Genomic DNA, 26,364 nt, shown 5'->3' with positions numbered 1-26,364 from the left:
TTACTCACGGAGCCTTGCGACCGGGTTTGTGATGTTGTCACCGAACCTTCTTGAAGAAAGGAATTCTAGCGGTCCTATTGAGTCCCGATATCCGTGTTTGCCGAACAGCTCAGTGCGCGATTGAATACGTGAGAGAGTTTCGTAAATTCAACTTCAAAGTTTATTCTTACTATTCAATTATTTATTTTTGCGGAGTTTTCAAGATTTTATTAGCAGGATATTTAATTGTGAATATCGCAGAATGTTTAACAGTGGATGTTAAATATTGAAAAATTGCAAGTTAAAAAAAGAGATAAGAGTCCGTAAAAAAGTTTCACTGTGCAGAACGCGGGTGCAGATTTCTAGCCACTTATGTTTAACTAATGGCTACGCCTCTCGATGCTTCGAACATCTGTACTCGATCGGGCAACGCATCCCTTTATCAAATTATTTGCTCGTGTACGCGCACAATATTGCGCTCGTAAACAAGGATCCAATAATCTTGCATCGAACGATCTCCGATCGGCATATAACCGGGAGGTACTCTCGATCGCTTCTGCAAACGTAAATACGCCCACCCGCTGAAGCCCCGTTATCGGCCGCTCTTATCACGCCGATCTGCGCTCGTGCAACGAGTCCGCTCCTCGAAACCTGGCCTGTACGCCGATCTTATTTCCTAGGGAAACCAGCATCGCGGAGAAAAGATTCGCGCGATCAGTACGGAAGATTGGAACCAACTTTTTGAATCGACACGTGACTTTCGTGCGGAATAAAGGAAGTTACGTTCTAACAGATTGTTCATTTTTAGAAATTGTTTCTTCTTCTTCGAGTGCCATATTCGCTCGGCGAACGTTGGCTATTATGGTGGCTATCATGACTTTGTTCACGCGCAACTGCAAAGTGTAATATTGTTGACTGCTCTATGTATATTGATAAACGTATTCTGAACACACTTAGAATAATTGAACTGAATACGCTACTTTTGGTAGCGAAGTAGAAACTTTCCTTCTTCAGACACGTATTCCGGAGACGTGCTCCATACTCCACCTCATTATTCAGGGAAAAATTGTCGAGAGGCGCGGTCCGGGCAAGAAACAAACTTCACGGAGGAAAACCATTCAGAATTTTGTATATTTCGGTCCCCTTCAATAAACCGAAGATGATTACAAATATGTTTTCGTGATAGTAGACGCATTCACTCGTTTCACTACCTCATCTGAAGAAGTAGTAGAAGTAGTAGATTTTCTCAAATAGTTGTTTGATATATTTTCGAGGCACCAAAAGAAATAATATCCGATCGAGGAACTGTATTCACCTCTTACGAATTTGATACTTTTACAAATTCGTTGCGCATTATGGCCGTCGCGTTAAGATTCCTCAAATCCTCTCTTGAGAAACTTGTGGATGAATCACAAGATTGGAAGCTTTATACTTCACACTTTTGAATTGTAATATTTTGCGCATTGGAAACTTTGCTTTGCTTACTTTTTCTGTGGCATTTACGACAATTTGTTGGCTTAATAACTTAATTAAATCGAGAATGTGGTATCTCGTACTTATAAATATGTACATATGTAAATTAAAAAATTTTGCATAATTTACTGCGCGAGAAGAGAAAAGCAACAATATTTTGCTTGATATTTTTTTTACGTGCATCGTTTATAACGCAAAGTGTATAGGTTAATAAAGCGGAGTATGCAAATGAAGCTGCGGCCTGTTTCTGCTCGTAAATAGTAATGGGCATCTGTTGGCGCGGGGGCGTGAGATTCACCGTGAAGACCTTGTGCATCGTTGCTGTGTTAGCAGGCAATATGTGTTAGTAGAATGGCGTGAGCGAGAGGTGTGATAAACAAATAGGCAACAAATAAAGAAACAGTCTTGATAGATCTCCGTGCAATTGGCAGAGCAAAAGATGGAGTTAAGATTCTCATCTTTAACATTTTTTTGTGCAAACTTTTTCTAAAATTATAAATCATGGAATTTTCAAAGAGAGTATATTTTGCAATTTTTCTTTATCTTTTTAGTAAAGCGATTTCAATTTAATATAACAAATCGATCAATTTTATTTGAATTACTTGTCAAACTCAAATTAGTTTATTAAATTTTATTTGTATTACATCGCAAAGAGAATAATCGGAAATGAATACTCTTTGAAAAGTTCGTAGGTAGCAAATTGTACGATATTGAAACGCAACGAAAGTTATTATTTCTCTGCATATATAAAAAGATTCATTTCCTCTTTACGAGCATTGCACAACGGCGCGAGAGTAACTAAGCACATAAATCCGTGTTACTCTATAAAATAGGTGGATGCTACGATGATTCGGCTTTCTCGCTTCGCATTAGAGCCAATGCGTCAGCGCACGTGCATCACGCTGCATCACGCAATGCAACTGCATCCGCGTCGGCGGACGTGCGGGCTCGATCTGTGTACGTACGTACGCGTACGTACGTATTCGCGGCATACTTGGACCGTACGCGATTACGGTTATCACGCCGACGATTGGATCGAGTGCATTAGCCACGCACGAATCGAGCATACACGCCGCAACGCATTCTGTATCGCCTTCGACTCCGGCGCGGTCGTGTCGGCAGAATACTTTGGGATGAGATCGAGAGACGAGGGCGCGTGATCCCCCGCGATCTTCACCGTCCGGCGCAACCGCGTTCGTGCGATCGAGAGTCAAGGTCACGGTTGTAAAGTTTGTATTTACTCCATAACGCCTCGGCATTACCGGTTTCGCGAGTCGTCGTTTTACAAGCTTACTCAACGACGCCTCCGCTGACAAGTGGAGTTTAACAGCGGAAATAATTTTTTTTTTCAAGACATAAAAACGAAACGGTATATAAGATAATATCTTTTTAAGGAACAAGGAAGTTAAGATTTTAATGGAACAGTTAAGAAAGTAACATCTTCCATAAAAAGCTGATTCGCAGGCGCTCCTGTGAGTCGAATGGAATTTGCGATACGCCGCATGTCGGTAGAATCAATAACTTTTCTACTTAATTTTTTTGGCACAGCAGCACAACATTATTATTTCTCTTGTTAACCGCCACTTTAATACACCGCGCTAAGTTCTATAATTAACTTTTTATTTTATATTATTGAAACTGAAAAGTTCAGCTTACATTTTTCTATCACTCGCAACCTGACGCCTCGTTTCTGCGCGAGAGACATGCGCGAATCACGTGGTAACGCGAAGGAAGTGTATGAAAAATGTAATACACGAGTACGCGCGCTGGCACTCACAATGATGGCCGAAGGCATTTCTCCTCTGATTGAAATATCCTCCGTGAGATTTCGTAAGCTATAGCCGTCCGCAAGTTCATTTCACGGCTAATGATCCATTCGGTAGCGCGTTTCTAACGGAGATCCATCCCGCCGTCTACTAATTGACTGTCTGATCTCTCCCATGGATTCTCTATAACGGTCACGATGGAAAGATAATGCTGAGGCGTGGTTAACGTCATCTTAGCGTCGCGATATGTGTGCATCGGATGTATGCTTGCCACGACACCGCGCGGTCGGGTCAGGGATCGAAATATATCCATACGTTCCCGCAGTCGGCTGGAACACCTGGAGCACACTGCCGTGTATGATCGACGACCAGTGTGCAGAAGTCGATGGTCCGTCGAAAGGCGAAAGATTCAAGGTTAATAGAGGTGAAACTTTTCCTTCTATTACTATGGACATTCACCTGCCAGAGAATGACATGTCTCGTCGATCCTCATGTCAATACGGACACTCGGAGCCGTGAACATTTCAAATTCTTCATCGTTCGATTCGCTATTTGAATAATTCAGATATTATTATTATTATTTAAAAGAATTTTTCTAATATTCTAAATATATATCTATATTTTAGAGAGTGATTTAAAAAATATAGTAATTATATGAAATAAGCTATTGGAGCCAGAGTTTTTCATGCTCATTTAATACAATCAATAATGATGCACAAACGTTTCAGCCCATTGAATTTGGCCATCTTCAGTGTACAATTACTTAAAAACTAACGCATCTATCCTGATTTTAGTACGCTTTGCGCTAATTTGGTTCATTATTCGACGGAAGGTTTTAGTCATCCTTGATTATTCCTTAGAACTGTCGTAAATTACTCAATAATAAACCAAATACATACTGTTACTTGTCATTCGGTTAATTTCCAATTTCTTTACATTAAGTTAGTCACTTAAATAAAAATTTGAAAGGAGAGCGTCCACACAGCGTCAACCTTATATATAATTAAAAAAATTTTTTTCAGTTCTACAGTTTTAATTGAAACTGGATGAATACATTAGATGGAATTAATGGCTTAATTAACGAATCTAGCTAGCGAAAGTCGATACGTTTGTCGCGCAAATGCTGCACAGCCGAAGTCGAGAGGACGCTAGTCGGGCCATTAATTTGTCGCGGCGAAGTTACGATCGTGGAACTTCCTCGTCGGGCTTACATTGCGAGAAACTTACGGTGCTACTTGCCGCGGCGAATGTATAATCGGCGATTACCCTAACAAGTACGTGGTGATGCATCGAGGCGACTAATTAAGCGATTATAGCATTCCGGGCGAGCTAACGCGCGCGCGCGCGCGCGCGAGTGTTAATCCGCAGGCGAGTCGTGCCTGCTGGAGCTCACGGGGGTCAATCTGCCGCACGCCTAGCCGAGCACAACGACGAGCTTGCTTATCAACGTGTTTGCAGAAAATCCCATTTTGTGCGGCTGAAAATACATACTTGCGGGGGAGGTTGCTTTTTTCGTTTCGATTATGTAAACCGCGAACTCCTATACTTTGCAGTTTTCGCCACTTTTCTCTTTGTCACCAGACAGCTTCAATTCCAAAAAAGAAAAGGAAAGAAATAGAAGTGTAAGAAAAGGAAGAAAAGATTATTTTAATCTCTTTTACAACTTTCTCTCCATATTTATTGGCAATAGCAATCGATTTCAGAGCGTCTTATTTCAGAAATGCAGGGTTGGAAAGTTATTTTGTAAAAGTATCTAGTTAAAGTTACAGTTCTTTTCACTGAAAAAGAACTAGTTACAGTTACAAGTTACCGACTCTGAAAAGTAACACGTTACTGTTATAGTTACTCAAAAAGTAACGAGTTGTTACTTTTCAGTTACTTTTTTGCAATAAATGTGCACTACTATTTTAAATATAAGAATCTTACATTTCAAGATTTATTAACTCATTATATACTATATAGGTACTTAATTTTGTGTTATATTATTTTATATGTAATAAATCACAATTGTTTTAAACTTAAAATAAAAATACATTTAAAATATTAAATTAATAAATCATTTAAAATAAATTATTATACACTTAGAATAAAAATGATAGGATTAAGATTTTTCAGTTTAAAAATTCACGAATTTCACACAAACAGTAACTTTCCGAAAAATCGTAGAGTAATGTTTCAGTTCTTCTTAAAATCTCAACTTTATGCTTATATGATAATAATCCTCAAAGATAATTTATTACTGGGTGGCAGTGCATTCTTTAAATGAAAATTTGTTTATTTTTGTTGAATTTCATAATTAATATCTATACGTTTATCCGTCTATTTATTTAACAAATATCGAATCTACACTTAATATGACAAATTCTATGACAATTTTGTTCCTTTCCTTATGCATATGTTTATGCGACTATGCAAGTTTGTCTGGATAGGCCCTAATTCTTACAATTAATACAACCGTATATAGAATATTAAATTAACTGTTAAATTAGTTACTAATTACCATAAATGTGTAACTAAGTTAAGTTACAGTTATAGATAAAGAAAAAGGAACGAAGTTAAGTGTTATGTGTCAGCAGGGATAGAATATATCCACACTGTGATTCCGCATATAAAAAAATTAGTTTATTGATTTACGTTCTGAGATAATACAGTTTTGTGGTTTTTGACACACACTAATATTTGCGACGACGCTTAGGGTCCCTTCGAACGCCCTAAGTCGCATGGACCTCGCCTAAGGGCGTTATGAGTCCTTTCACCCTGAGTCCTGGTGGTCGGACGAACCGCGACAACGCCTAGAGACGAATCGTCTTGAGTCGCGATATTGATTGATATAAATATGCACACACACACTCGGTATCGATTGTTTGCTTTACTTTGATCGTATGAACGCTTCAAAAAAGAGTCTAGCTGAAGAACCGTCGACTAGCTCGGGCAAAACAGTATTGAATAATAATTTAGCCTTTCCAAGCTAGGTTTCTTGGATCCGGCTTTTGATTGGTTCTGAACTCCCATTGGTTTATATAAATAAGGTGACATCAACAATATGCCGACAAAGATTGTTGTTTTAAAACTTACCCACGATGAAAAAGATCAAAAAATACCGCCGATATAAAAAAAAGTCAGAAAGTACCGCCGACGCTATCGTTAGACATTGCGCGGCCTTTAGATCTTCGCCGAATTTATAAGATCCGAATTTATAAGTGTGTGTATGTGTGTGTATGTGTGTGTATGTGTATGTGTGTATGTGAACGCATTATTCTGTCCGACCATTATATTTATTTTCTATTATTGCTTTATTGCAATATTAATTTATGTGCACAACGCATAGAGAGCTCTCATACGTGACATTAAGTTATAGTTACCGAAAAAAAATAACTGTAACTGTAACTTTGTTACAAATAACGAGTTACTTCCCAACCCTGCAGAAATGTAAGAATTATAAAAATGTTCGTCTTTTTAAAAAATATCTTTAAAGTATAGCGTTTTGCCTCTACTAGGAATTTTGTCATCTTTTGCACAGCAAATTTTATTAGCGTTAAATTATTAAATTTTTCTGACGAGAACGTGCGTATACTTGTTTAAAAGACCAAATAAATTTTTGAAATGTGTGGAAACTAAATTCGTAAACAGAGATATAGATATTGAAACTCAGGCTTGCCACGAGATTTCAAGTATACACGACTGGAGCGGCGAGTTAACATTCTTACAGAAGCTTGATAATCTATCCAATCAAGGAATTGAGCGATTAGATTACCTATTGGATCCATCGAGCATTAATCTACGGTTAAATCGCGGCTGTATCACAGATCGACGTTTCTCTCTCGGACCTCCGGCCCACAATATCCGTTGCGGCAGAATCGGGGATAATAACTCACCGAGTGTCCGTGAATTACACGTTACAGCGGCCAGGCGTCGTCCGTCGCGTCGACGTTTTCATTTTAATAGAAATTGATGGACGGAAAAGCCGCCGCGCGAATAAGTAGGAAGTTAAGGAGACGAAAGAGAGAGGCTCGAGGAGGCGGGGCGAGGGAGAGGGACACAAAACGCGGCCATGTAATTAGAAATCACGGGGATTTACGGGGCATCGGGCAATAAATCCAAAAAGTAACGGCTAATGGCACGCACATTGACGTATCCATCTGACTATCGTTCATCTTTCTCACGAGTCCCGCCGCGCGCGCACGCCCCGTATGCGCGACGCGCGCGCCTCGCGGCTACTCCGCGCGAGCGGACTCTCCGCTCTCGCTCGTCCGCGCGGGGAATGGAAAGGACAACGAGACGAAAGGATCGACGCCTTCAGAATGAACTACGGGGCTTTCTTCTCACGGGGGTTGGGGAAAGGGGGGGGACGTCGCGCCGGCCATAAGCACGCTTGATTTACGTTAAAAGCCGAGTCGGGCCCGCGTTGAGTCTTTATCGAGTAGGAGTGAGGCGATGATGATGAACGATCGGCGATTTGTAGAGGCGATCGGGCGAATGTGCGCGCATATGCGAAACGGATATGCATGTGTACGCGCCCGAGCGAATCTGCTGATCATCGCGGCTCACGGCCGATATCCCGAGTGCACAAAACGCGCATTGAGATGATCGCTTTATGCCGGCGGAAAAAATGGCAATCACAATCGTCTTTCAACAGTTCGTTATGTGTGGCATACAATCTTATCAGCTGTCGCTTCAGACACGGATCCTTTGATAGAACCGTTATGCGTTACAATTTCACAATTTTCCACATTTATCATATCGAAATTTAGATCCTGAATCATATATCCCTATTAAAACAGAACTACTTCGAAATTAGAAATCGCTTGGAATTTATGGGGCATCGAGTAATAAATCCATAAGTAAAATTACAATTTTTTTCACTTAGAGTTTTAAAAATAACTTAAAACATTGGACTTATTAGAGTCTTTTCATTTGTTCTAAATAAAGCATAATTTTTCATATTTTAATCTTTAACATCTCTCAATTGGATGAATATTAAATCATATCAGGAAAATATATATATTCCAACATTTATTAGCATCGATGGCGATTTATTTCATCTTCTCGTGAATTATTTCTCTGACTGTCTTATTCGATCTCTCTAATGTCACCGTATATGTACAACAACAGCATTGAACATGTTGCATCGCGTGGTAGGCGACGTAATTCTTCAGCGAGCAGGCAGACCGGATTAACGTCTTCATTCCATGGAGAAACCCCTCGCTCGCATGGTGCACCGGTAATCGATCGGTTATGGTAATCCGAGCAAGCGTCGAATGCGATCGTTAAAAAAGCTGCGCGCCCACCGTGCGGTTGCGGTACTCGGTGCAGCGGCCACGTACTCACGCGGCGATAAGCGGCCGCTATGCGTGCAGCTCGATTAACGCAACAACGGGTGCGTGAGCGGTCGCCCGTCGTGCGTGAAGAGAGAGAAACCCACGGGAGAAACGCCCATGTGGTCTACCTGCAATCGCGGCCGATCGAGGGATCTCCTGTGACATGCTTCGTGGCACGATCGCCACTTCGTTCGTCCAACACTGTAATCATGACGATTGTATTTTCATGGCCTTCAAATTCGTACAAAACATTGATAATCTCTTGAGGATTAATCGTATGTAGAATCAGAAAATGTGTCCACTATCTAGAAAACTTTAAAACACCTGAAATGTTCTCAGGGTATTTTTTTCTATTTAGAATTGGAAAATTTGATTAAAACTCACCGAATGTTTAATCTTTTGATTTTGTTTCTTGTGATCGACCGATTATACTCTTCAATACATTTTTAAACTTGATATTTGAAATAACTCTTAATTTTTTTTATGAATATGAAATAAGCTTGTAAAACGCGTGCATTTTTTCTTAAAAAAATTGATAGAAACTTTGCACAAAATTGAGCAATTAATTAGATTTTTTAAATGTTAAAAACTCAACTATGAAAAGTAAAAGCTACGCTTTCGGACATAAAAGCTGATAATATCATTAATACAACGACTGCTCGTCAGCGCTAGACATTATTACGTGTAATCGGCCAGATAATCGACTATCATGAATTATCATTCACGCCTTGAGGGAGTATCTTCGAGAGAGCTTCAAGGTACTATGCGTGTATTTATAAACTAGCGACGTGATGTGTTTGTCGTAACCGTACATCTCGTAAAATTCTACACAGCTTTATTCAATAGGAGACTTATATACTCGCCTATCAATTTCTCTTAGCTTGTATTTACAATCATTTATATTCAAACGACGCGTAATCTATTGACATAAAGAAGTGAAAAATCTTACTTTGCGTTCAGTTTAATCGGCGTTTAGCAGCATTAAAATTTACACAAAATATTAAATATTAAAAATTATGATACAAACATCGGTAGATTTCACGTTTTAATTTTAAATTTACGTAAAAATGCTTAATATGTCTCGCCGAATTCAGAGCATTTAATTCTGAATGTAACAAAACCTACTCGCGTTCACGTATTTATCTCTCATTTTTCTATCGGCTTCAGATGCGTTTTCATTTCATTTCATTTTCTCGATGCCTATCTGCAGGCAATATATGCGAACTCAATTGCTAATTAACTTTCACGGTTTTTATCTGCGGAACAACTGCATCTTTTGACCATTATTGCGCTCCCAAACGTAGATCAGCTTGAAGCAATCCTAAAAGGCGTCGGCTGTATTTAATGATCTGTAGTATATAGTGTGGGTTACGACCTCGGCGTCACGACATCGCAGCAACACGGATGAAAACGAACTGTTGCTCGACGTTATCTATTATGATCACGGAATTGTTTATAATGTCACTGCTGGTACATTTTACCCCGTAGCTAAAAGACCTTATTCAAAGATGACCTACTCCCGAGGTAGATACAACTAAAAGGATGTCATTTAATAATTTATACCGGGTGGAGATTGCAATCGGCAATCGCTCATCGTGTATCGAATCATGCTCTGTAATCAACCGCGCTCTTGCCAGCGTTTACCGCGCCATTGAAATAATTCATGTTGCGCCATCGCATGTATCTTGCCTTGCGACGCCAACTGAAATATACAAAGGACTAACTCGATACGAACGAACCGATCGGCATCCACAGCTTCTCAATTTTTACGTATATTTCTTCAGACACACGTATTATAGCATAATGATGTAATTTCGATATGTGTGTGTGTGAGCAATGTGTAACTTTATTGCGAGAACTTTTTAATTAAACATAGTGTAATGGATGGCGCAATAAACTTTTTAATGTAAAACTTCAGCTGAGACGTTAACGATGATTATTCTCATTTGTTTGCCGCAGGATACGCAGACGTCGCCGGGAGGCCGATTATCGAATTCGAGGACAACGTGTGCACGAGGGAAGCCCTCTCAGTTAGGGAGACAGCGTCGTTCTTGCTCTACCTCGCTCGTCTACCCAGGTAAGTTTCTTTCTTCGTCCGTGCGTGCGTTCGCATATAATGTAACAACTTCGGCGAACGTCGAAATCACCATACGGTCCGTGGAGAGTCGCGGGATGCCTATAAATCAACCGGATTATCGCGCGAGATCAGTCGCGCGTGCGCGCCCATTGGACCGTGCCATAATTTATGAATTCGATTAGCGGGCGACGCGGCCGCGATAATTTTTGCGAAGGGCGTTTTTAACTCGCAGAAAATTCACACTTTACGGCCGCGCGGCACGCTGGCGCGAGACACCCATTTATTACGCCGGCATCTGCACTCCTCAACGAGGCTGTTGTAGCCGATAATAACTGAAATCATCCGACTCCGAATTGGCAATTTATTAATCCCGGCCGGTGGAGTGAAAGAAGGAGAGGGGGGGGGGAGGAGAGGGAGAGAGAGAGAGAGAGAGAGAGAGAGAGAGAGAGAGAGAGAGAGAGAGAGAGAGAGAGAGAGAGAGAGAGAGAGAGAGAGAGAGAGAGAGAGAGAGAGAGCGGAAGGAGCGCGCGAGCTTTCCGCTAAATAAACGTGATCGACGCCGGTGTCGGTAATAATTATAATTTTCCGCCGTCATGAAGTCGCAGACACGCCCACTATAATCGCCGATGCGGAGCAAAATCGCGGCTTACCGTTCTTCCCGGCCTGGCCGTATCTCCTTCTACAAGCTCTCTAACGAAGCTTCCTCTCGTCCGTAAGCTATTTAATTAGCACGCTTACAACGCGCCTGCCGATATAACACTTTCTTTCCAACATCGGCGCGATTAACGCCGTGAGAACCGGATCGGAGTAAATCGACATCGATTCAATTACGGGAAAACGTTTATGCGCTGCGCATCTAATATTCGACAGGATAGTTATCGATGAGCGAATCATTAATTACCAATTATTAATTAATTAAAGTATCGGAAACTAAATTCAATTGATTAATTGAGAATAAAATTATGCCACGAGATATAATATCTACGTTTCTTAAATTCAGTGTTAATTAATTGTTTGATTTATGTATGATTAAAGTTTATTCCATTACAATAATAAATATCACAAAGAGTCGAAACTGAAAGGTTGAATTCTCTGGCTCGTCGTGTCTCCTCGGAAAAATTGATGTTTAGGATTTATATATCTCTCTGCTTTCTCAGACACATCGTGCATTCTTTTCGCCGTTCGGCGTTCTTTTGATGCAATTGCGCCTCTCGTCAATGCGATGATCGCGTCGTCATGGCGGTTCTTCGCAGCGCTCACGACCGCATTCGCATACTCTCCAGCCTATAAAACATATCACGCACGATAGCCGCGGCAGTCTCTCGGTATCGGTCATCGCGCGGTTTTATGGTTTTCCGAGCAATCGAGAACGCCGGGATCCCATGCGCTCCGTCGGCGCGAATGAGCGAGAGAAGGAACGGGACGGAGACAAGAAAGGAAGAGCGAGAAAAGAGCGCGCGCGCGCGCGCTATTACGCTCGGGGCGTCTCTCGGCGAGAAACACGCTGATCTATCTTTCGGCATCTTCGACGGCGAGCGAGCCGACGTCGTTTCCGCGTCGGCGACTCTTTCCCCGTCCCGATGCAAACGCCGGCCTGGGAAAAAGTCCGGCGGAAAATTTCCGTGATTTCATCGGCGCCGCGCCCCGCGCCGCACCGCGCGCGCGCACGTCGCGCACACACCGCCTTTCATCGGTATCCCGGCGCGAAGTTTAACTCACGCAGCTGATCGGCCGTCCCCGTGGGCTTCCCGGATCGCGATATATCTCTACGGGGATAATTGAAGAGGTTCTCGGGGGAAAAATGCCGCGCGCGAGATTGCGGGAGACCGGAGTTTTCGAACCACGCGGGAATTAATATGAATTTATGACGAAAGGATAACGCATAACGAGACGCGTATGTGTATGTGCTCGACTGACCGACGATTTTCCGTGCCGATATATCGAACGCGGGTGAGAAACCGCGCGCTCGCGATACCGAAACTCGCGTAAAAGCGCGATTTATCGCTCACGTTCCCAGGATCCGGCGTCCGCGCCCGAGCGATACTTCTAATTTATCGCGGCCGAGTTATCATCTCGCGTGGCCACAATACGCATTGTTACGTGTCGATATCTTTCGTTGCCGGAAGAAAAGGCGAGGCGAGGCGAGGCAGGCGCGCGCACGGCTTCGGGAGCGCGTACACACGCGAGCTATCTCCGAGGGAGACGCCGTGCAGAATCCGCATGCGCGCGCGTACCGACGAAAGCCGACGGTGTCATAATGATCCTCTGAGCGGAACACGATCGCCATAAATCAACGGTGCCGGCTGCACCGCCGCCGCGCGGTGCACGGCGCGCGGGATTCATTAGCATTTTTCCGCGGTCGCAGTGGGAAAGCGCGCAACGACGTTGACATAGCGCCTAGTCGGGCTATCGGTGGCAGATTACTCGCGGATAAGCCCGGCGATGCAGATTTATTACGCTCCCGAACAAAACGACTGGATGTCCGACGTCTGGCAACTTGGCGTGAAACCGATCCCGGAATTTTCCACGCGCGTGTACGGAACTTTGTACTCGGCGCGTTATCGCGTCTTGTAATAATCTCGACGAGCGGCGTAAGATGACGGGGGCTATTCTTTCGCTCTACATCGCGTAATCGCGCGAGTAATCTCGAGAGATGAACAAATCACGCCTAATTAATGAACAGGTAGCGGGTTATGACAAATCTGGAACGTACGCGTTTCGAGATTAGTCACGGATCTATCGCGATTTACGATTGTCGAATGTTAACGGTGGCAGATATGGGTAATTTGCGAAAGAGCGAGATGAATATTGCGATGCGATACAAAAGCGATGATTGAAAGGAGTTGCACGATTTTTTAACTGTAATTTGCGACGATAGATATAATTGAATGAATGGGAGTACAAGAGAGTGTACAGGAGTGATGTTTTGACATCGATAATCACGGGGTTCTTTTTTTGCGTCATAGAGACGCTGTCTAGAGACACTCATCCCTAATTATCGGTTGTCGACGTATTCGCTGTTCCAAGGTCGGCGATTTTCACTCGCGTGTCGCTCCCTAGATTCAGCGAAACCTGTCTCGCGCTCGCGCGTGCGGTAAAAATCGGCCGTGCTCGGATCACGCCTCCGTTTCGCGGGGATTGAAGGTGAAATGGCGAAAGCGTGGTGCATGTAGTTATCGCGCATATCACGCGAGTATCGAACGATGCTTATCGGCTTATTGAAATTTCGCAGATTGAAATACAGTGGGCGGCTTGTTAACTGCGCATTTTCGTTTTGATTAAACCTCTTGAATTTGCATTCATATTTACGCATCCCTTTGGAGCTCGTATTAATATTATGTCGTGCGTGAAATTAATCTGTGCTCCGCGAGAATAATATTCGTAAGTTTTGAGTATTTCGGTTCTCGAGAATTTTAATAACGTTTTTTTACGGAATACGATTTTTATATTTTCATTTACAATCGATGAAGTGGAATTAAAAATTCTTCAACGTTTTGAGTCTAAACTGCGATTGTGAATTGACATAGAATTGTCAGATGCGAAATATTTTTTGTCATTTCAGGCGAATTTGAAATCTATCGAATAATAACGTCAAGTGAAGACAATCGCGTTTAACGCAATAAGAACAGTCGATATATAAACGATGAAACTTTGCGATCTTAAAGGTACACGTTGTAACGGGCCTGTACAACTTTCTTAATTCGATATTGTCATAGTGTGAAATAACGAGTCACGTTTCACCGCAGTGGCTTTTGCAGTGGCCGCCTTGAAAGCTTATATCCCATACGGGAGAAATATATTAAGCGTCAAGTGAGACTCCCGCGGTTTGCGTTACGCGTAATAACTTGATTGGTCGCGGTGAAAGGTCGAATCACCAAAAGTAATTCGCAAATGCATCCGCCAGGCGAAATTGACCTCGAGTCGTCTTTCACCGTTAACTTGCATCACCGGTTTCGCCCGGCGATGAATCGGAGCTTTGATCGTTATATCAAGGAAGAGGGCGAGAGAGGCCGACTGACGGATACTTGCGCTAAAAATGCACGCCGGTGTAAAGTGCATTCGTGACGCGGCTACTTATTAACGAGATTTTATTCACGGCGAATTTTATAACTATATCAATTATGAATTATATTATCGCGATGGGGAGAGAAAAGGAAAGAAATTGTCTAGACAATTTTTTCCTTCCGTTCTCGGAACCGGTTTCTCGCCGCTCACGTGACTTCAGCCGTGCGAATTAAATGAACGACTTCGCGTAAGGTCACTTTTCAAGGATCGATGGGCCCGGTGGCGCGTGTCGGCGTTCGCCGCAGCCAGATGCGACTAATAATTAATAGACGATCGCGCGCGCGCGCGCGCGAGTAAACGGTAAGCCGAGGAACATCCCGGTGGCTGGCAACCCGTCGTGTATGTATCGTGTATCACGTGAGACGGAGAAGTCACGAGCGGCAGATCGCGCAGGACGATAGGATCGCGGGTGATCTCTCGTTGATCCAGTTGTGCACCTGACCGCATTTCCACATGAGTTATGGACGCGCATCAATCCTCCCTACCCCTCCCTCCCGCCACCGCCGGTAGATGCCGGCGTGATCGTCGGCGTGATCGTCGGCGTGATCGTCGGCTTCTTCCCGCCCTCCCGCCGGCGCACAAGCCACCCTCGTTTCTGGCGAACGATGGTGGCCTTCGGTAACGGTAACGGCTTCGGCGAAACGTCCCTCATCGCTATCGCTCGCTTTTCCCTCCGGGACGAACATCTCCGGTCGCACTTTACCGACCCACTTCCGAGATCGTATCTGCTATCCGAGAGACTCTCCTTTTCTTCTGCCGCCGCCACTTTTTCGCCCTTCCTTAATTGCTCTTTTCTTCTTTTTTATCCTGCAGGCTAATCCCTCGACCACCGGGATAACAATGTTTCCCACTCTGTTCTTTAGACCCTCTTTCAGGATCGTTTCAAGACATTTATGCTTCACGGGTCTTTTATTTTACATAATTTAGGCGCATATCGATATGGACCGCCGGGAACCACCGGCATTTCGTCGACAGCGAATAGAAAATGAAACTTTTGTTCGTGTCTGAGTCGCTCGGTTACATTCTGCATTAATTTGCGTTTTTATTTGAATGAATAAACGACTCGTCGGCACGCTTGATACGATTTTTATGAATAAATGCATCGAGAGCTTCGATGCGTTACGATTATTATATTACGATTGATTATGTAGTTAATAATTGATTATGTAATCCCTAATATTTGAAGAAATGAGAAGTTTTGAGAAAGCAATAAGAAAGTTTTATCACTCAAATCGCGCGTTCTCACAGAAATTGCGATCTTTCCCGCGCATCTGCTTGGATTTATTCACGTAGTACAACATATAATCACGTCTGCGTACACATGTCATTTTATTGAATATAAAGGTCTACATTTTCCCTTTACGGCGAGACCTGTAATCGCGGCTTTATTTTCTCGCTCTCGGCGGGAAAAGTCATGTGATTTTTGCGCGACGTGCGCTCTCGCGGCGCGATTAACGTCGTCAAAGCATCATGTAACGTTTAAATACCGGCCGGTCTTCATGCGCTCGTTAAAGCACTATTAGCGGCATTAGAACATTATTAAGAATATAGGTCTCATCGTTTTTAGTGTCAGTTCGCACGATCCGCCGTCCGCGGATGCTCCACTTACGTCGAGCTCGACTTCTCGACTTTCTACGAGCTCGTCGTCCCTTCAAGGTTCCGAAATTCGAGCGCTCGGCAGTCAGTCACTGCGATCTGTCACGTATTACAGTGGTCAATTTTAACTCGATATCCGATCGAATTTCGCTAGGTAGGATTCAATTTATAAATAATTTTTATTTTATAAATAATTCGTGATATATTCTTGCGCGTGCATTATTGTTTTCTACTTCGATTTTCCGCATGATTTATGTTGAGTAGCGTATCGTTTAAAATATGCAAATTTTAAACAAAAGAAAAAAACTTTTATCAATAGAAATATATTTCAATAATTAATAACGCGTCCATCGTATCGTCTTTAATTCTCTTTACGAATTGGACGATTTTAAGGACGTAATGATGAGTCAATTTCTTTCCGAGGATTGAGTATTCACCGAGGGACACGACGTTCACAAATTAACTGTATAAATGTCAATAGCCACGCATGTCCATCGCGGCGATTATCGTTACCGGAGGTATCGCGACGGTCGACGATGTACCAACGCTAACTCCTATATTTATCCAAACTTTATGGCTCGTGACTAAACGGATGGAACTTCGGCATCTCGTAGGCTCTCGATCGAATCCGCCGCGCGGCGGAAAATGCGGATTCTCAAAGCCACAACAGTTAGACGTTTCCATAATATAATTCACGCTCATTCGCCTGGAGATATTTCCGGGTGTGATCGCGCAGGCATTCTCTCTCGAGTCGCGAGGGGGGAAAGAGAGAGAGAGAAAAAAAAGAGAAATTTACGTCGCGATGATGCACAGAGCTGAGCGGCGACGGTAATGACGACCGACGTCGCGTGCGCATTGTACAAAAATGTCATCCGGCCGCGAAATTATCGTCGCTGCGGGTCGTCGAGCTGCATGTCGCACCGGGACTATCCTCGGCGCCGATTGCGACCCCGACAGTCGGTCGTGACGCGACCTCCGTTCGACAACCTTCGCCCACCCAGGACGCGGTCGTGGTTTTAGACTCCGTCGTAGGCACAGCGCAATGCGCACGAACTCTCTCGCGATACCGAATGCGCAGTTTCTACCGCGTTCCAGGTTGACAATGGTGCTAACGCGCGCGAGAGGCTTCTGCGAGAGTGGGCGAGTGGGCATAGTTGATCACCGACAACTTCTCATTACGCATCGTAAATCCGTGCCGGCGCACAATTAACCCTCCGATATATATATATATATATATTTTAAGAGTGATCTAGAGTCTCCTTGCTGAAGACATCTGCTTTTTCAGGGGTTTATTTTATTTTACAATTTAATAGAAAAATTAACATCTCAAGTCCAGGTGATTTAAATGCCTGGCAATGATGTCAAAGTATTAAATCATCAAATTGTTAATTGGAAAGTACAAGTAGAAATTAAACGCTGATTGATGGATATTACGAACTCGCCTCACCAATCCCGCATTCGATCGGACAAGCGAGTTGCAATTAAAGCCCGTCTTCGATTCGTTCTACGCGCGTCACAGTGACATCGACTTCCGCCAGTTGGAAGCGTCTCTCTCTCTCTCTCTGTCTCTGTCGTCCCCGTTTTCCAGCGTCATTACGAAAGGAAATGCACACACGCCCGGCAACGGGATCTCCGCGAGCGAGCGAGCGAGCGAGCGACAAAACCTATCGCGGCGCCCTTTCATTAGCTCTCTCGACGTGTGGGACGTGTAATTTAGGCGACGCGTTAACTGTCAAGCGCGCTAACGGCGATCAGCGTCGACAGCGGCCGCTCTCTTCGGGGGCTCCCGCTTATCGATCTCGTTCCTGCCGATGGAATTGCATCGTAAAGGGACGTGAGGCGCGGCGTGTACAACGATAACACCTATATTTATCATACGTCAGCCCGTCGCACAAGCGGTTACATCGCGCGCTGATGAACCCGAGCGACGCCGGCGTGCGGTGAGACGTGGGCGTCGTCGTACGCGATCGTGAGCGGTCGCGCGGACGTTAACGCGACGAAATCAAAGTGATTTACTTATCAGCACGATCGCTAGTTCCGGGAGGGGGGAGGGGGGGGGACGACAACTGCTATGATCTAACTGTTCTGCGCCATTGAGTCCGCGGCGACGTGTCATTACAGTTACATGGAAACAGCCGGTTCGATAATAAACGCGCGGTGATTCCGACGAAGAAGGGTGGTTCGATCTCGTCTTCTTATCTATCATCGCGCGGTAAAATGGCGAATATACGCGCGAGTAACTGTGTCTGGGAGAGTGCATGCGCGCTGAATATGCATCGATGATAACCGGTTGAAGAGTATTATCAGGCGGTATAGCTTCTTGATTAAATGTGTGTGAAAATTTTATTTTTATTACCATTTAGATAACAGTTGAGCATAATTTTCAGATTGTTTTTATATATTATACTGAACATACTGTTATTTTTATTATTTTATCGTGTAATATGTAAAATTAAAAAATTAAAAAAAAATATTAATGAAACTGAGTGAATTAGTATTAAAAGTTTATTTTCAATAATCAATGACAACAGAGCAGGATGTTATTCAAGATTGTCACTGCAAATATTAGAGTTTTGCGGGGAGCTGCGAAGCGCCGCGCATTCGAAAGTCTCGGTCGCGCAGAGTTGCACGTGCAATTTGAGAAGGTTGTCACGAAGCGTTGCATAGGCGTCTCCACGCCGTGCTTTCGACTGCCGGCGTGCGTATCGATGGTGCCGCGACGGTAAAGCCGAAGAAACGGTCGCAACTGGAAATAGAATAGAATACGCGGGGGCAGCAGATATATGCGCGCGCTCGGCTCGTAGCCTGTCGCGCTGATGACAATTTAGGATAGATCGCGGCGCATACAAAGCTCGGCATTGTAGCCGCCGGACACTGCACCACTGTACTGCGCAGGAGCATGATTACCGTGTGCGCGAGAGGGACGAGGGGGTTGCGAGTGCCACGGGAGACGCGTGAGAAACGTTCCTTGCTTAATGCCAACCACCCACGTGTCATAACTTAATGCCGTTTACGATACCCGATACAACTGGGTTACGTTCAAGATTGCGCTTACGCGCATTTTCAGCTACCGCTTTACGCAGGCATAAACTGTCATTAGAATGTCTCAGTCGGGCGTGCAGATCAGTGTCGAGATAGATTTGTTAGATTCTACAAATATAAATAAATTTAAGTATCTACGGAACGCGAAGCAATTCGCTATTTGAAAATTCGGAGTGCGCGTCATTTACGAGTGTGCGCGCGTGTTGCGCGCAGCGCGTAATATTACGCGTACTGTTATTACGCTCAGCTGATCAGTAGTATTGTCATGTGATCTATAATAGAACGTGTGAATCATCGGCTTCGGCCTAGATGGGGATCGTTCGAGATACGATCGCGAGTCGATAGAATTGTCAATATCTTAGCACAGAAAAGTCGCAGCGAAAAATAAGTTTCACTTGACGGCTCGACCACTTCCGACAAGCCCAGAATCATTCATGTCGGCTGAGTGATTTGCGAGATACCATCGCTTAATTACAAGAATAAAATTAATCTTTTCTGCGCGGCGGCACAAAGACGCGAAACAGTCACTACCGGCCGACACGCCGAATTTATAGGTCACGTGCTCGTTTTGCTCCGTGCGATTTGGCGTGAGAGACACCGTGTCTCTCGATACAGCCTCGATGAAACTTTTCAAACGTCGCATGTATACGTTTTCTCAGCAAGCGTCGTTGCTCGATCTATATACGCGCGTTCAAACGGTTAAAATGTTTCATGCGTTTAGTTAACTCTCGAGTTCAGTTTTTAAGATCTCGTAAGAAAACTTCAATACGAGACCCTTAACAGTTTTTGATTTTCACTCTTTTAACTATTTCCGTTAAGAATATACTCGATGTGGCAATGCACGATCTTGCCGTGTGTATGTATTATAGTGACTTTCGTATGCGCACGGAATTCTTTAACGAAATAATATTTACTTAGGAAATTCGACGTTTGTAAATACGATCCGGTGCACTTGTGTGGGCAGAGGCTACGGTTTCGATAAGCACTCGAAAGCACCGCTCTGGAGTGCAGGATGCCCGGCTAATACAGACAGACAATGACTATTTTTAGATGACGATAACATCATGTAGAGTCGAGAAAACTGTCGGTCGGCTTAATTGTTCCGTTCGAATTTCTAACGCGTACAGTTCGATACTTTACTGATTTCGAATACATTAGTTTCAATTGATGATCTAGCACTTTTTTCACATTTTAATATTTGATATATTTTATTTTTCAGCTCCGACCGCACGAAAGACAGCTTTACTATTTTCATACGTGGCGATTCTAAAGATAATTTGGAGTTTGTGGACAGAGTGTTGGTTCTGCTGCAGGTAAGAACAATCCCGCAGGCGAATGAAAACTTTGACTCGCGCTGTCGACTTAAAAATATCGTAAATCTTACTTTTACAGGGCAGAGTTAACGTGGACCAGACCCTCGTGTTTCGCAACGGCGCAACAACAGACAGCCAGGACGATTCTCTCTTACCTCTCAGTAGCGTCCAGGTGAGTCCGATGGCGATGAATGATTAAATCCTCAAACGGCATTGAGCGCACCCTCCCGCAGGCAAGAAAGCAGTCGGTCGTTTTTGTCGCTCGACGATCATTGATCCAAATTCCGCGATGCATTATATTTGGTTTCTCGAGTGCGTGCGCACGTGCGTTCCGTATCGGTCCGCGCTTCGTAATTGTGCCGCACGGTTTCCATTGTGACAAGAACTTTTGTCGTCGTGAAACGAATATCGCTGTATAAGAACGCCGAGAATGTTCGCGTCGAACGTAATTTACAAGTACAAGCATCGAACAACTTTGGGACATTATAATTACCCGTAAACATTTCCTTTCAGACCGTCGTCGTGAATGACGCCACTCTCACCAAGTACATTCCCAGGCGAAAAGAAAATCATGACCAGATGCAATGGGTCGCTTTTTACAAGGTAATTATACCTCTGAATGCTCGGATACATTTCAATTTAACCGAAATAACGCATCAATTTAAATTGTGATATTCGCAATATAATAATAATAATTAAATCAATTACCACTTACATTTGAACCATAATTGTTTAATTAATTGTGAAACTGAAAACTATACGAGCATTTTCAACTCATGCATACGTTGATCTTTTTCACGTTAAATTTTTCAGTACGCTGTAATTATTTTTACGATTTGTACTTCTCAGAAATATATTTGCGAATGCATTATAAGATCTTCATCGATATCTATTTTTGATAATCTACACGATTCATAGATGAGAAAGGATAAAACCACAACGCATTATGTAATGCTCATAATGATCGCAGATGCGGATAATATATCTTGGTAACATGAATCTCGCGACAAATTGTTATCGCAACTTGTCGTTCAACGTCAAGCAACGGAAAGCCATTTCGATCGGCTTAACGTCATGACGGTGATTCGGCAGGTTTGACGGAATAAATACACGTTGGAAGTCACTCGAGCGAAATAATTGTGCCGGGTCTGACTTCGGTGGCCTTTCGCAATGATTGTCGAAAAATTCACCGTTCGACCGTAGCACTGACTAGTTTGTCAATACACGCTTCAATATATTAATCTTTTCAAAGTTGAATTATGTTTGAATAAATTTTATCCAACGTCCAGTATATACGAAAGTTCAGATACTGACAATATAATTTTCGCGTGTCTAGAGCAAGATTTTTTTACAATATCAATGTGTCTTGTTATAAAATTATATCCGACATTACATTCGTGCAATTTAAACGAATCGCATTAGAAATAGATATCAATCGATACGTCAAACGCGCGCCATCGGTTTTATCGGTTGGTATAACGCGATTGGTATTTGCGCGATTCGATTCGAGCGAACGGACAATTGGAGCTAAGAAATCATCGAGATAATGGTTCGACGTGTCTGTCCCGCGTTCTGCAGCAGATATGCGTCACCCGTTACGTACCGCTTTAAACAATGCGCTTTCCGTAAGGTTCACAACGGCTGATCGATTACGGTTCATTGAATGCGGCACAACCGCCGCATTAAGCATGTCTACTTTTACGTCGCTGGCATTCCTTCCGAACGCTGGTTTATCGATCACGGACATTTCGAGGGATCGCGATAACATCATCGGAGAGCTGATAGACATCGATACTCTCTCCGCCATGATTGGTATTTTGATTTTCCGCAGGAGTACGACAGCCTAATGATGGAATGGCAATCGGCTGGTCGCAGATTGGCCCTCGAAATGTCGGAGCTGAAAGAATGCACAAGCCTGTCTGGCACTTTGACGCCTCTCGGTCGGCTCCTCACGGACCCCACATTGAGAAGAACGTCTAGAGATGCCGAGGAGGCCATCGCCGCGCTCGAGGAACGCGCGGCCCCGCTTCTGCACATTGAGAACGTCAGGTATGAGAATTTTATGTCCATAATGAGTGCGCACGAAAAATCGTTCCTGTATTACGTAAAATATACTGTTTATAAAATCGACACACTTTAAAGCAAGCTTTTCCATTCATCGCCATTAAGGTGCATCGATTTTTTGTATAAAATACGATAATTTTACAGAATTTATTAAAACGACGTATTTAATTTTTCGGTTATTTTCATAAATTTCTTTTATCAATAAATATTGATCCCTGTGTCATGTATAATTTATTGACTTCGCGGATAACTACTGCTGTTGATAAAAAACTGCATTAATTTCAGAACTATCGGCTGTAGTTAATTAACGTGCACGAAACTCGCGTCGGTCTTTGCATTCTTATGAAGTGTGCATCGACCAAGGACGTTCTAACGCGTAGATAAGGTTAACACGATGACCAGCGCGCTTAGTTGCGATTTGCGTTTTAATGTTTGCAAACTCGCAAAGTCAGGTGTTCGATCTTTCGTACGGAGACGGCTACATAAATTCCTAACGGTGCGGATATGAAACACGGTTCCTTTTTATCTTTCCAGATTGTCGGTGAAACGAGCCCGAAGACTGGTGGAGGAGGTGGGTAAGGCTGCCACCAGGCTGGAGTCATCGTTTGAGTCGCGACGCGCGACTATCCGCAATCTCGCGGTTCTGCGAAGCATCGAGGATCAGGCGCACGAGGTGAGTGTTACGTAAATTAATATGTCTGCGCGTTGTGTTTGAGAAGCCTCGTAAATTTTCCGCATCCGCGAACTACTACGCTGAGATCACGCTTATCTGATCGGCTTCAGTCGTGATGTCGCCATTATTATGACAAAAGACACTATCAACCATATTATATAAGTATACAACAATCACAGGATCTGTGATTTTCTCAGATGTATAAAATATACACCTATTTTTCATAACTTTGCATGCGGTGGCATCTGGTGAAAAAATTGAATATATCGATATCTTTATTATGAAATCGAAAACCGAGAACTACGCGTTTAAATATTTCCTAAGCGATAAAATCGTTTGAAAATTTAGAATTAAATTGTTTCGATTGTGAGCGTTGCTTAAGGATGGACGACGGCCACCGTGGCCTTGAACCAGAAGATCGTCGGTGTACCGCGACGTGGTTTGTTATTCCGCGCGTGCATGAAAGCCCGCCGTACACGGCCGCTCGCCCGACTCGTTCCACGACGATTACGCCGAAGTTATTGCACGCGGTGCTTATGCTGTCTCGCATACGCGAGACCATCCTCCCCCTGAGCCGCGTACGGTCACTCTTTCGAACGCGACTCGTGCATTGAATTCAACGAGTCAGCCTCCCTCGGTCGACAAAGGAAGACGCACAAAGAGTTCTCTATCCTCGCTTCCACGAACGAGCTTTCGCTTCGAAAATCGCAGCGCCATGTACCTGGCCGTCGAACGGTCTCTTGAGTCGACGTTCGATCTCTCATCGATCTTCCGCAGAGCGTTGGTCCCGCCGACGAGCACCGCCGTCTTGTTATTCTTCGGTCCTTCGCAAATAAGATAAGGCTTCGTGAGAGTATCGAGAGAATCCAGACACTCTTCTTATCAAGAATTTATAACATATTATTTATGCAGAGAGAAATCTTTTTATTTCAGTATCCATTGCTGTTTATATAAAATATTTTAATTTTCAAGCATCACAGACTCAATTTTTTAATCTAAATTTGATTAAACATTTTTTAGATACGTCTAGATTTATTGCGCTCGATGCTTTGCTCAACAATTCAAGCGATTGTCCGGTCAATGATTCTGAGAGACGCCTAAAGCAAACAAGTATTAACGCATGTTCCTCGTATTAGACGCGACGAAGATCGGTGAATACGCGCAATCATCTGCCCTTCCCGACGCATTACACTCGCTATTTCCATAATGACGACTGATTTGAGAACGTGATTGGCGCGCGTTACCAACGCGTGCGAGTATAATCGATAATGCGATGGCTGGATCGAGCGAGCCGATAAATAGCCGAGGAAGTAGCGGTTGTCAGAATTCGTTCGATATTTCTGCTACGGACTTTCGAATTTTTCGATATTTAATATCTCTGCATTATTTTTATTGCTTATTAGTTTTATTTTTTCGTCCGTAAAAGTTTGCAATTTTTTTTAGCAGTGATCTTTTTCTTTAAACGTCGCAAATATAATTTTACATTTCACTAGCTAAATCTTGAACTTATTGAAAATCATATTGTAAGAAATCGATAATTTTCTCGTAACTAAACGTCACGCGTAATAATGTTTTAAGCCCTTCTTCCCTCGCTGCGTGCAGCGCGCTTCGAAGTGCATGATTTTCTACGGCATTTGCGTTTGCGCCAAACGAGCCGCCATCTAAACGCGATTTCATGCGTGTGGGCCTTTAACGAGCCCTTCAGGGCGAAAACGAAATCGAGCCACGAATCTTCGTGCACAGGCGAATCAGAAATTACCGCGGCGGATCGCACAAATGCCGTCCTTCCGTTGATCGTTTTATAATTATTAATTATCCATCACGCGCGCGGAAAGAATAGCGATGGCCCGCCCTTTGGGAACCCGAGTGTGAATGAATGACCTGGGCGGTTCGTGATATTCGCTGGTATATAATTTTCACTAGTTTTTTTTTCCATCCCTTCGTGATCATCAAGATGTCCAGAGCGATGAAGCGTAGAGCGTAACATTCGTCGAAATTATCGAGATCGGACGATTAGTGCTGCAGGGAAAAGAGATTGCTCTTAAAGACAACCTTTATCTTCATACAGCGTTTATTCTTAAATTTAAAATATTTTTGATATTTAGAGACGTTCGCAGATTTTTAACGAGTTACTTAGCTTACACGATGAATCGTTAATTGCAGAGCAGCAAAATTGTTGGATTAATTAATATTTAATTTGAAATTGAATAATTATGTTCTTGTAATTAATTATGTAATTAGAAAACATAGTAAATGTGCTTTCTATAACCTGCTGCAAACATTTTGTTATATAGTTTGTTAATCAACTTCGCGCACGCAAGCTGATTGATAGTTCTGATAATTGAAAGCATACAGCAATTGACACAGCAAATTAGTATTGCATTACAATCCGAGAACCGATAGCATCACCGAGTGTCGTATTGTGCGAAATTGCATAAACACAATCGTAACGAAAAAAAGATAATATTTCTTTCTGCATAAGCAATGTTCTTAGAATGTCGCATCGACGATACCATTTGATAGGTTGCTCTTGACGATACACCGAGGTCTTCCAATAAAGATTACCATTGAAATGCGTGTATGCAAAGTTAGTAAAAATAAATTATTCTTGTAATGTTGTCTGAGAAAAAACGCACAATTATTTATAATATAGAAATCATATGCAATTAACTTGTTCTTATAAATTATTGTATAAATTATTATTGATATCAAATCTCGTATATAAAATGCAAATTCTTTTTCTTCAGTACGATATGTGCATGATAGCCGGATTATATGTTCATAATTGATAACTCAATTATATGAATTTAAAGAAAGAACGAAATGTAAGGAGTTTACGCGGAAAAAAGTCTCTCGTCTTTTCGGAGTTATCTGAGACGCGAATTGCGGCTCGCGTAACACGCTGTACATCCACAGATTAATACCGAATTACCTCCCGGCGGAATAACGCGGCACGATAACACGCCGATATGCGTTCTTTAACACGCGTTAAGAGCCA

General features: G+C 43.1%; 1 protein-coding gene and 1 long non-coding RNA gene across 6 annotated transcripts in view; one reads left to right on the top strand and one right to left on the bottom strand.

Moving 5' to 3' along the window:
- LOC136997196 (uncharacterized) overlaps positions 1–26,364 on the bottom strand; it is a 159,753-nt gene that overhangs the window by 53,514 nt on the left and 79,875 nt on the right. The gene's annotated exons all lie outside the window — the stretch shown is intronic.
- The window catches only part of LOC105671159 (uncharacterized), a 318,172-nt gene that overhangs the window by 212,923 nt on the left and 78,885 nt on the right, over positions 1–26,364 (top strand). Inside the window, exons 7-12 of the mRNA XM_067347649.1 lie at positions 10,496–10,613; positions 20,536–20,629; positions 20,709–20,801; positions 21,143–21,232; positions 22,461–22,678; positions 23,228–23,366. Of these exons, the coding sequence (XP_067203750.1) occupies positions 10,496–10,613; positions 20,536–20,629; positions 20,709–20,801; positions 21,143–21,232; positions 22,461–22,678; positions 23,228–23,366 (752 nt within the window). The remainder of the gene's footprint in view (positions 1–10,495; positions 10,614–20,535; positions 20,630–20,708; positions 20,802–21,142; positions 21,233–22,460; positions 22,679–23,227; positions 23,367–26,364) is intronic.

Source organism: Linepithema humile, chromosome 1, assembly GCF_040581485.1.
Source record: "Linepithema humile isolate Giens D197 chromosome 1, Lhum_UNIL_v1.0, whole genome shotgun sequence".
NCBI lineage: Eukaryota > Metazoa > Arthropoda > Insecta > Hymenoptera > Formicidae > Linepithema > Linepithema humile.
The sequence above is the reverse complement of the archived record's forward strand: the minus strand, read 5'-3'. Positions and strand labels throughout refer to the sequence as shown.